This window comes from Talpa europaea (assembly GCF_964194135.1).
Source record: "Talpa europaea genome assembly, chromosome: 13".
NCBI classification, from domain to species: Eukaryota; Metazoa; Chordata; class Mammalia; order Eulipotyphla; family Talpidae; genus Talpa; species Talpa europaea.
Window position 1 is genome coordinate 93,023,290 of NC_140080.1, and position 12,521 is coordinate 93,035,810.

The 12,521-nt window shown below is 38.4% G+C and overlaps 1 protein-coding gene across 1 annotated transcript in view; it reads left to right on the top strand.

The window, feature by feature from the left end:
- Positions 1 to 12,521, top strand: part of CDH7 (cadherin 7) — a gene marked incomplete at both ends in the record, with an annotated part of 106,268 nt that overhangs the window by 57,211 nt on the left and 36,536 nt on the right. Inside the window, one exon of the mRNA XM_084252067.1 lies at positions 200 to 387. Within this exon, the coding sequence (XP_084108193.1) occupies positions 200 to 387 (188 nt within the window). The remainder of the gene's footprint in view (positions 1 to 199; positions 388 to 12,521) is intronic.

The following is a 12,521-nucleotide window of genomic DNA, read 5'->3' on the forward strand; positions in this document are numbered from 1 at the left end:
TATGAGCTAACCATCCTCACAAACTCTCTGAGGCTATGTAACCTTGTCACTTGCTTCAAATTGCTGTGCCATCTTCCTTATCAAAAATAGAAATGAATTAAGCAAAGAAGATGCAAAATAGCCAAACAACCGTATTATTGCATTATTATTGGTTAGATTGGTCCAAGGATTTGTTCATTTCTTGTTTTCACTTTCACAGGGTCTTACCAGTATAACGTTCCAGAATCACTGCCAGTAGCTTCTGTTGTGGCCAGAATTAAAGCAGCCGATGCAGATATAGGTCCTAATGCTGAAATGGAGTACAGAATCGTGGATGGTGATGGAATGGGGATTTTCAAGATTTCTGTTGACAAAGATACTCAGGAAGGAATCATTACTATACAGAAGGTAGGGTCTTTATTTGTATTTTCTATTAGGGTAACATTACAGAGATTACTGAGAAGCCACATCTGCTTTGAAGGAGGAATGTGTCAGGCAAACTGAATGCATGTGGAACCATTTTCAATTTAATTTCAGGAAGAAAAGCTATGCATTTATATGTCAGAGTCTTAGAGAATCTTAAAAGACTTTTATAAACACAGCCCATGAGGTCTCTTTTGTGAGTAAACCCAGCTTTTATCAAGAGCACTATAACAAGATGACACATGCGGAATTGTGCATCTAAATGACCTACATGGAGAGATGAGGATGCGTCTTCATTGAATGTGCCCATAATAGAGCCCTAAAGTCATCCAAAAGCCTTGTAAGTCAAGTAGACTCCACGTGAATGAACACATTATAAACTCAGAAGTAGAAACCAAACTGTTAAAGTCTGGTTGTATTACCAGTTATTTCGCTTAAAAATTTCTATGAATGAATTGAAATACTTGAGTTTATAGAAAGAGAACACGGAAAGTGGTGAAACCTATCATGCTCTCTTAAATATAGATGCAAAGGAGATAGAAAGTAGTTGTAATCCAAACTAAAAACTACGGGGTATGATGTGTTTAATCCGATCCCAGCACGGATTAGATATGGAGTAGAAGGAGCCCTTGACCCTCTTCCTCTTTGTAGACATGATCTTTAACAAATGGTAAGTTAAAAAAAAAATCAAAAGGAATTGTTTCAGAAAATTGTTTTATTGTCTCAAGTATTTGAAGAACTAAAATTTAAAATATTTATGGAAATCTCCACCACTGAGGTGCTGGGATTTTATACTGATGATGGTCCAGGTGTATAAATCAGTAATTAACATTCCTCAATAATTAACACACATCAACAAAAAAAGGTAGATTTTTGTTGTTCTTGGAAAACATATGCTTGATTTCCAGCCAATGGGCAAAACATTTCTGCAGTTATTTCCAGTGGACAGCTGCTGTTTTAGCTCAGCTGGTTACAATGTATGTGAAAGTTTTAATAATGGGACTATGCCCACTGTTGGTTAAATGATTTGGTGTCTAAAATGAAAGGAATGTAATAAGGTACATTGCTGCAAAAAAATTAAATATTTCAGCTCTAAAAGGCCATCTATCTGCTCATATTGAAGAATTTTTACATGCACATTGAAATTACTTTTATCAGACACATATGTACTTATATATTGCAATGGAGGTAGCCTAAGGTCTTGAAGAAAGGATTTTTTAAAATTATTTATACAAGCACTGGGGTACAAGCTAGAGGCATGGGAGGGTGAGAGAATCTACCTGAGACAGAGCAGGGAGCAGAACAGGCTGAAGGATTGAAATACACTGCTGAGGGGAACAGCAGGAGAGACAGGAGAGGTCTGGTGCACCATGTGGGTATCTCCCTGGCGGGCTAAGAATCGAACCTGCACCACGGGGGCTGCAGATAGCCTCTCAGTGCTGCGCTCAACCCGCTGTGGTACCCGCTCAACCAGGGAGGCCCAAGAAAGGTTTTTATATACAAATGTCCTCAGTTTCTTAATAGTATTTGTAGAGGCTATAGAGAATTAATTGTTAAAAGAAACCCACAAAAAGGTGATAAATGCATTTAACCTCAAAGCTTAAAATTCATGTAAAGCAAGGGGGAATATAATTTACAATATAGAACATAGGTAGTGATGTTTTATTGGGCTTTGTTTTGAGTAACTTAAAGGCTTTATTATACTCAATTTTCTCAACACCCCCTCATGTAGGTATTTATTAGTAATACACTGAAAATATAGAAACAGACCATCCCATGGTAGAAGAAACAGTTAAATAATCTCTGATCTTTCCATATTCCATCTTGCACATCAGTGAAATGAGGTAGTAATATTATCTTATCATATTAAAACATAACATGGGAAATGATTATATGAAATAGCATGTAAAAAGGAATATTTAATAATTTATAAACTTTCAAATTTCATGAAAATTGCATTTATATAGAATAAAAGATTACAAGAAACTTGTCAAAATATTAACAGTAATCCTGTCTCTTTACTGTTTTTCAATAATAAAGGATATACATTAGATATTGTTATAATTAAAATGGTATTAAATGTATAAAATTGTCATTAAAAAGACCAAATATATATAATTAACAGACTATTCTAATATAGTTTGAATTTTGTCGTGGGTGTAAACTCTTGATCTATGCAAAAATAAGGGACAGAGTTGCTGGTCAGTGAGAGCAAAATTTAGGTTCAATAATTTTTAAAGGCTTATCAATTTGAGAAGTTAGTTGAGTGTTCCATTAATTTCTTATGTTAAGTATAAGAGTTCTTACTGATATTACAATAAACAAACATAAATAAATGGTCCCTGTAAGAGTTGATTAACAGTAATAGAAATTAAATATTAATATTTATTTACACTTATGGTGTTATAGATTCATCTAGTTTCTAGATGAAAAAGTACGATTGATTTGTCATTTCCTAGCAATCATTTTATTTATTAAAAAACATAGTTCACAGTTTTGTGCAACAACTACACCTCGCATTATACTAAGGTGTTGGCATTAATCAAGGGTGTGTCCTGTTTAAAACCCCCCAAAAAGGCCCACATTCCAGCTCCTTATAGGGATATTAGAGAACCCTTGGCCCTCTAGAATTATGTAGACAGGTATTGGCCAGACACATATGCAACTTGTCCTCCTCAGTCCCAATAAAAGATCTACAGTAGACATTAAGTCATTTTTTTAAAGATTTATTTATACAAGCACTGAGTACAGTCAGAAGTGTGAGAGGGTGAGAGAATTCACCAGAGCCAGAGTGGGGAAGAGAACAGGCAGAAGGACCAAAGTACACTGCTGAGGGGAGCAGTGGGTGCAGCAGGAGAGGTCTGTGTGCTATGTGGGACCCTCGCCGGAGGCCGGGAATCGAACCGGCACTGCAGAGGCTGCGGGCAGCTTCACAGCTCAGCACTCAACTGCTGCGCCACCAGGGGAGGCCCTAAGTCATTCTTAATACCTGGAGCAACTTAAACTTCCCTTTTTTTTTTTTAAGATTTATTTATGCATACAAGAGCTGGGGTATAGGCCAGAGGTGTGGGGGATGAGAGGATTCACCAGAGAGAAAGTGGGGAGCAGAACAGGCAGACTGACTGAAATACACTGCTGAGGAGAGCAGTGGGTGAGTCAGGAGAGGTCTGCTGCGCCATGTGGGTTGCTTCCTGGCCAGGGATCGAACTCTTGCTGCAGTGGCTGTGAATAGCTTCATAGGTTGCATCTCAACCCCTTGTGCCACCAGGGAGGCCCAAAAGAGAGATTTCTTATAGAGGTAACCCTGTGAGGAGATTTCTGTAGGAGCTAGCACGCTAAGTTCAGATAAAGAGAGGTGTGGCAGTGTTATTGGAGTATAATGTGGATGGTGATATTGGCATCAGATGAGGCAATGCAAGTCAAGGACTCCTTTGCAAGGTCACGGCCTGTAATAGGAACATTGGTGTACAGTGCATTGCAAATAAGAGTGGACTGTAAATTCTAGACACTAAGGATATTTTATGTGCAGCTATTTAAAGTATACTAAAAAATAGAATTTTTTTTTCTTGAACTTTATCAGAACTGTCAGTGGTAACATACATTTCATGCATTTCCCTTCTTTGTAAAGGATTGGATAGTATTGAGCACTAATGTTTATTTAAAATGGTATCACTCATTTGATCACCATCAAAAAACATACTGGTTTAATTTTCCTTTCTTTTTTTATTAAGTTTAAAGTCTTGTAGTCATTTTTCATTTATTTCTTTTGGCCCATTATAGCTCATGGCTGCACAATTCTTTCTGTTCTCTTTGGTATTATTCTGAGGTTGATTATCATTGCTTAACTCTAAAACTGTTTTAATAGCTCCTCCTGAGTTCATGACCTGCTTTTGGTTTCCCAATCCTTAAATCCCTCCTTTTTTAAAAAATGCTGCTCAAAACCCAACAGCATTCTATTTTATTATTCAAACTACCTTATACTAAGGAAACAAAATAGAGTGAATGGCAAATTGCAAGGAGATAGTAAAATAATCATCAACAGGTTATGCATTAGTTATCTTGAAGTCATTGAAGTGTTGTTCAAATTGATGAGAAGTAATAAAGAGCTCTATAAGTAAGTTGAGTCAGTAGCTTCAGTACAATTCTTGGGATCAAGTGTAGAGCTGTGGCCTTCAATCTACTCACAGTTGCTTCTCCCTATTGTAAATCAGGGGAGTGTGCTGCCTTCACCAAAATAGACTTTACCCTCAAAATGAAGTGATGGTCTATCTTGCAACCAACTAATATTTTGATTGTCCATTTATTTTTTTTTGAAAAATTATTTTTATTCATACAAGAACTGGGGTCTGGGCTAGAGATGCAGGAGTTGAGAGATTCACCAGAGACAATGGGGAGCCAAACAGATGGGTCTGCTGAAATACACTGCTGAGGGGAGCAGTGGGTGAAACAGGAGAGGTCTACTGCACCATGTGAGTCAACTTGTCAGCCGGGGATTGAACTTGTGCTACAGTGGCTGCCAATAGCTTGATATTGCTGAGGCTTAACCCCTTGTGCCACCAGGGAGGCCCATTAATTGTCCATTTCTTAGAGTGCCTTTGCTTAACATTTTTATAAAACTCAAGTCTTCTTGGTATGGAATGAAATAAAAGAAAGAAGTCTCTCTTTAAGAATCCCAGATTCTGTCAGAACAACTTCTTGTGGTCCTAGAAGACAAGATTTTAATTTTCTTAAGCTATCACCTTAAATACCATCTTCAGGTAAAGACAAAAGAAGGTGTTGTGGGGAGGGAAGCCAGTTATGGGAGGTACCACAAAAAGCACAGAAGACAAGTACATAGTTATGCAGATCAAATCTTGCCCTGTGTACTATGAGAGATGTAGTCAGCCTCTTTTTCCTGAGGAGACACCCTACAAATGCAACAGTTCCTTACAAAAGGGTTCCTGCTACTCAGTTTTCACAGCTTTCCCTATGTCAGCTGTTTCTTAACAATAGGCAGCTCAAGTTAATGCTTATGCTTGAAGGATAGGCCTTTCCAAAATATCCAGAACAGGCTGTGCCAAGTCATGTCACTTTGGAATTCAGATTATTTCTAGCAAAGGTCAGTTGAGGTCCATAGGCTATCCAGACACTTTTTTCATTACTTTAACTACCTAGAAGAATAAAAATTGGGCATATTGCTCAGCATTAGGGCTTTAACCAGAAATACCCTTTCCACCAGAGAAAGCATCTATATCACAAGCATCTAATTACAGAGCATCTAGTCTTCATCATATGAGTCTCTCCCAGTAATGTGAGTCTCCGTCCTCTCTCTTTGAAGACCCAGAACCCTGTTCTATTCTTTAGCTCAGGATATATAACCCCATTTTGCACTATTGGCTTTAGAGTACCCATCTATGTGGGGTCTCAACACATGTAATTAAATGTAATTTTCTCTTTCTAATCTGTCTGATGAAAATTTGATTGTTCAACCAGTCCAAGAAGAATCCATAGAGTTAGGGGAAATTTCCTCTACCCCATCAAGTCAAAGAGCAATATTTTAGGGTAAAAAGTTCTCACCCTCTTCATATCTTTTCTCCAGGGAGTGGTAATGGAATCATCTGTGAAATCCAGAATAAATTTCTAAATTCTAGTCACAAGAACATTCCAATTAAAACCAAAACATTCAAAAGAGACAAATGAAGCTCTCTTTCCATTGTTCTCAGAATATTTTAAAATGTTCACTGAGAGGAACAATAGAATACTATGGGTAATCCACAAAATTGAACCATAGATTTTCTAGTTCCTCTTGAATCTAGGAAAATGTTTGTGACCAGGCACTGCTATGACATTGACATGCTTTTTATTAATGGCATAAATACATTCTGGTGAGTCAGACTGTCTCTAATTATTACTTCACATTTAAATAAGAACATCAATGTCCATTTAGAAGGGTCATTTTGTAGGAATTAGGTTATTTTCTACCTGTAAACCATGTTTGATAATCATGTGAAATTTATTGTCTCTTTACTATAAAGTATAATAAATTTCAGTCCATGCTTTTTCATAAACAATGCTCTGTCATGGTTATGAAGAGATTTATTCCAGTATGAGCATATTATCATATTTTGAAACATTTGCATGTGTTCCACTTGGCATGGGGTGAACTTAGGGAGGCAAGAACAGAAAAGCAATCTATTTTTAAAGATAAATTGAAAAAATAAAAAGTACAGAATTGTGGAAAACTCCCTTCAGTTATACAGCTATTGCTCTGATGTCTAATATTAGAAATCTTTAATTATATGACCATAGGCGGAATCCATAAGACTAAAGATTTGTATAGAGGTGTTGCTAGAGTTATTTTTTTCATAATTTATCCTTTGTATACCTTAAGAAACGTATTTATATATTAAAAAAGGATGACAAAGCTATAGTGTTCAACACTTAAAGTATAGGCAGTTTCTTTGGCCAGTTCTGAATGATTTCATGATAACCTTTATGGCCAGTTATGTGGGGCTTCTGAATGCACGAAGAGTAAATACAGATATTATTCCAGGAGAGTGAAAAGCATGTCTTGCTCTCCACTTAGAATTCTTTCCTTTTACATTTGTACATCATAATTTATAATTTAGAGAGCTTATTCTTTCATTTTTCTTTTGAGACATGGCAGTCCTTCTCAAATGTACTTTAGTTTTCAATATAAGACCTCAGTATAAGTCAGGATTAACTGGAGTTGTGCATTACTGTGGCGTCCCATAACAGTAAGAAATGAGCATCTTTAAGCTGCATTTCCCACGAAGGCTAACTCCACACAGTCCCTCTACATGGATGCTGGTTTGGTGACTCACTGCCACGATGTCAGAGAACACATTTGAGCTTTTCGAGGCCAGTTCTTCTGGGCTATCTCCATAAATCTCTTCATATCCTGATCCTAAAAAAAGTCAGAATGAATGAAAACCACCAAATATAGAGCAGTGTTGTGGAGGTGTTGATAAACCTCCAGCCCCATTTCACCATGGGTGAGGCGGAGGTCCAATATGCATGTCCTTCCAGCCTTCAACTCGGGTGCACAGGTTTCTAAGCTCTGGTGCTTACTAGCTTGTTGTTGAAAACTGTCTTTGTCTACTTCTTACAGTAATGAGGGCTAATTCTGAGTCAAGTATGCATTTCATAAAATGTTGGTGTTGGGGCTAGAAGAACAGCAACAGTTCCCATTTTTCTCCTCATTACATTGTTCAAAGATTTCTTTCAATTAATACTGCTGCCCTGGATGCAAATTGCTCAAAATGGAGCAAAGATATTTCTCTGATTAGACTGTAAAAAGGCACACATGTTGAATTACTTTTGTTTTAAGGGCTGGATGTGTAAGATTAATATAGTAACTAATTTGGTAAGATTTTGAATTTCTGATTATATTTTCCACAGTATTGAGCCCGTTGTTTCTGTGTGGGTGTCAGTAGACCCTAACATGTTAATCATTATGCACGCGTGTACATGAATACAGCCTGCTCTCAGCTTATTAAAGTATAAGCTTACTTAGATTTGCATAGTCAAGATTAAAGATGAATTTAGGGTTTTACAAAGAAAATAAGAAATCAGGGCTCTTTGAAGAGAGTTGATAATAATGTAAATGTCAACACCTGGTAAATTCAATCAAAGACCCTCAAGCCTTGTTTGCCTAAGAGTATTTTCTGTTTTCTTTGGTTTCAAGTTATCAGAGCAATGTTCTCAGATGGTGGCTATGACAAAGACATTTCCCAGTGAGTCCATCATAATTTTTGTGTTTTTGCTTGGTACAAATCTCAGATAATGTATAATTCTTCTTTTTCCTAAATTAGTTTCAATGGGTAGGATTCTAAGAAAGATCTATTTAAGGAATAGATATGAGGTGATGTAGTGATTATTTAAGGAAAGTTGGAGAGAAAATGTAAGAACAGAATCTGTTTCTAGTATGAGTAGCTGGGTGAATAATTACACCAGGCCTTGAATGGGAGTGGAAGCAGATTAATATGGGCTGGGATGTTTTACATTTGAGTTATCTGTAATATCTGGGGACATATATCTGGGAGGTTATGCTTAAGGGTTTTTAGCACAAAGGAGATGCCTCCAGTTAAAACAGCAGTGGGAGTTATAGCATCTGCATGGCAAGTAAAGGAAAATTTGAGACCCTCCATAAAGCATGCTCCTGTAGTGAGGGAAAGGTTTTAGACATTCCTTGGTGGAAGTGAGAAGTTGAAGATAAAAGGGTAGAGAAAATTTAGAGGAGGAAATCTGTCTTATTCCAACATTCAATATTTAAAGAGATTTTTTTAAAGATTTATTTATTTATACAAGAACCGGGGTACAGGCCAGATGTGTGGGAGGGTGAGAGCATTCACCAAAGATAGAGCAGGGAACAGAACAGGCAGACTGACGAAATACACTGCTGAGGGGAGCAGTGGGCGAGACAGGAGAGGTCTGCTGTGCCATATGGGTTTCTCCCTGGCTGGCTGGGATCGAACTCATGCTGCAGAGGCTGCAGACAGCTTCACAGTGCGGCATTCAACCACCTGAGCCACCAGGGAGGCCCTAAAGAGATTATTTTAAAATAATTTATAAACAATAATAATTTGATCAACCCAGCAAATAAACAAAAATGCACATTTAGATAAAGAAAATGAATTGTATTTTTGTGGAGGGAGAAATTGGTGGCTTTTGGAATCTATAGGATGTATTCCAGAAATAAGCGCTTACAAGAGTCAAGGAAATAAAATTCAAAGAAATTCCTATGTCTGGGTTCAGCATCTCTTTCTCACTGTTTCTTTGGGTCATTTCCATTCTCTTTTCATTTGTTTTCCCAGGGATGTGCTGCCATTACATGCCAAAAACAGATGTCCCCAATTCTAATGCTCTTACTTTTCATCAATTTATTGCTGCTTAACAAGTCACCCCAATGCATAGTGATTTAAACCAGTAATATTGCTTTGGGTCCTCATTGTGTGGTTCAGCGATTTGGCCCTGCCTCAGCAAGGGGACTTTTTTGCTGGGGTTTGGTGAGTATGTGCCTGTGTCAGTGGTCAGTTGCTAGTCAGCCTGGCAACTCTGCTTCTGTGGGGGCCACTTGCTCTCTGCTGGGACAAGAAGGGGAGTTGGATACATGCCTCTCATCATCCCTAGTAAACTCAACTTTGTTCTGAGAATGACGACAACAGAATTTGCATGGACTCTGGAAGCTGATACTCAGAATTGACAGTCACTTCTGCCATATCACATTGACTGGAGCAAGACAGGTCAGCACCGATTCAAGAAGTCAGTGGGGAAAATACTTGAGAAGAGCTTTGAAATGTGGGAAAGCAAAAGAGAGCTTGAGTCTCAGCTCACTTCAGAGAAACCAAATAACCTTCAGGTTCCATGTCCATGAAGTGGGAACAAAACAAAACAAAACCCTGAGTCAGGTGAGCTGACTCGCACTCTAGTCCTGTCCCCACTGTTCACCTGATTCCTAGAGTAACTGTCTGGATCAAGAGCAGTTAATATCGGCCTGTTTGATGAGGGCTCCGAGGAAAGGAAAACATAAATTGTCTTTGGGTCAAACTCAGCACACAGCTTCCCTGCAAGTCTCAGGCCCTCCATGGAAGTCACTGGGTTCAGTCAGTGGTGCATGCCAGGAAATACAGACCTTAATGCAGTAAGAATAATTATCTGAGTTTTAATGTGAGCCAGATTTTATACCGCGTGGGAATAAAGTCATTTGCAAGGTGAGTTTTATCTTTTCTGCTTATATAATCAAAACAACCTACATAATCCATAGCAGGAGACTGTGGCTCATGGAACAGAGCCCTCTGACTTCCTCCCAAAGATATCAGCGCCCAGATCCCTGGAAGTGTGGACATTTTCCTCAGATGGTAAAAGGACCTTTGTCGGTATCATCAAATTAAGGGGCTTGAGATGAGATCATCATTCTGGACAATCTCATTGGGTTCAAGATCAAAAAATCAGACTGCATACAAGAGGATATGGAGTAAGAGATAAAAGGAGATGGGCTAAGAGAACCCCAGGCTGACGTGACTTACTTTAGGGATGGAGGAAGGGGCTGGGTCAAGCATCTGGAGACTGGATGGCTCAAGCATCCTAGAAACTGGAATGATCCTCCAAAGCTTCCAGAATAGAGCCCATCAATGCCTGGCTTTAGAGTCAAGTCTTCAAAACTGAGAAAGAATAAACTGATGTAATTAACGCACTAAGGTGGTGACAGTTTGTTACCACAGCAGGAGGAAATTAATACAGAAGTCAAAGTGGATTATTTCTGTGAGTGAGAAGCTGATCCCAACATCAAATGTAGAAGAGAAGACAAGACATTCATTCACTGCGTATGGATAAGAATCTCTGTAGGCTGGTCCAGGCATTCTGCGCTCCAGTTAAAATAATATATGATGACAGTGGACATTTTGGTGATAACAGACCTCGATTTATCCCCCGAATCTCACTCCAGTGCAGAATGCCTACCTTCTGCATCTGGTTTATGGAGCTTATCCCAATTTCTTCCACTGTCAGCACCCTGGGATGAACTGCTGCTCTTTTTTGTTTTAGTTTATCTGATTTATACTTCCAATTCATTCTGATGTTTTCCCTTTGTCTGTGGACACAGTGATGCTGAAATACACTATCTGTGTATCGACTGAGAAATAACTGGGCTGTAATGTACCTGAGACCCTGTTTATTTGAGAAGAGGGCAGCCCCATGATGTAGTCCACCAGGGTCAGGGCAGGGAGATTTTTAAGAGTCAAGCAGGAAAATGGCCTGCGCTAGGGTTATTTGGTTTGAAACCTTTGGATTAGTTCTCAAGTTCATTAGTCTTTTTTGATTGGTTGGCAAGAGTCTTCAGAGAGAAAGCTGCAGCAGGGGCTTGTGTAAATCGGCACATGGGCTCCTGTTTCTTTCAGTGCAGATAAGGAGAAAGTGGAATTGCTGAGTTAATTCTATTTTTTTTTTTTTAGATTTATTTATTTGTGCTTCCAAGAGCTGGGGTACAGGCCAGAGGTGCGGGGGGTGAGAGGACTCACCAGAGACAGAGTGGGGAGCAGAACAGGCAGACAACCGAAATACACTGCTGAGGGGAGCAGCGGCGAGACAGGAGAGGTCTGCTTCATCATGTGGGTTTCTCCCTGGCTGGCCGGGGATTGAACTAGTGCTGCAGAGGCTGCAATTGCTTCATAGTGCGGTGCTTAACCCCCTGCACCACCAGGGGGGCCCAGCTGAGTCCATTCTTACCCAGAAATCTCAGCACACCAGTGAGAGGCATCATAGTATCTGTTTGATTTAAACGGGGCCACTGTGCATGTGCATGTAAGCAAGAAACTCAACCCTGACTAAGTTTTCCAGTTTGTCAGAATGTTCTGTGAAAAGCTGTGTTATAGTTGTTGTGAGAACTGATAAGTGTGAACATTTAATGAGTTAATATTATAAAACTCTTAGAACAGTAACTCATCCATGATAGGAGCTATATAAATGTGTTTTGTTAATGGGAATAAATTCAGCAGTTAAAGGTACTTCCTCTTTGCAGATAAGTCCAGCTAATGATCTAAAATGCATATGCATGTAGTTGGCCTACGATTTTTTTTTTATTAATTGGTCCAAAATAGATATATCATGTTATGATACCTGCTTTAATTGCTTTAAATATTCAAGGCAGGGCTCATTATATCTAGGTTAAAATGTTAATTGAAATATTCCTGGAAGTCAGAGGAATCTTGTGTAAGTAGATAATGGAAATAATGATTCCTGATATTCTGTGTGCCTAATCTCTTGGCATAATGTCTTAGACTCTCAAACATTCCTGCAATTATTCATAATATCATTGTCAGGTTCCCAATTTATGTATAGAACAGCAGATACTTTTTATGCAGTGGTACTATGCTGTTCCCAAAATGTGAATATTTATATCAAGTACTTGCTAATCAGCTCTATTGGTGTATAATTTTTTTAAAAATTAATGAGTTTTGTAGAAAAAATGAACATGAAGACATCTACTCAATTTTATTGCTTATTCTAAATTTGCTTACCATATTTTGCTATCAAATGATCCATTTGGCCTTAGATTTTTTTTTCTGTTCCTACATTCAGCAATTGTGGATCCCTATTATATCCAAGACAACTGTGACTAT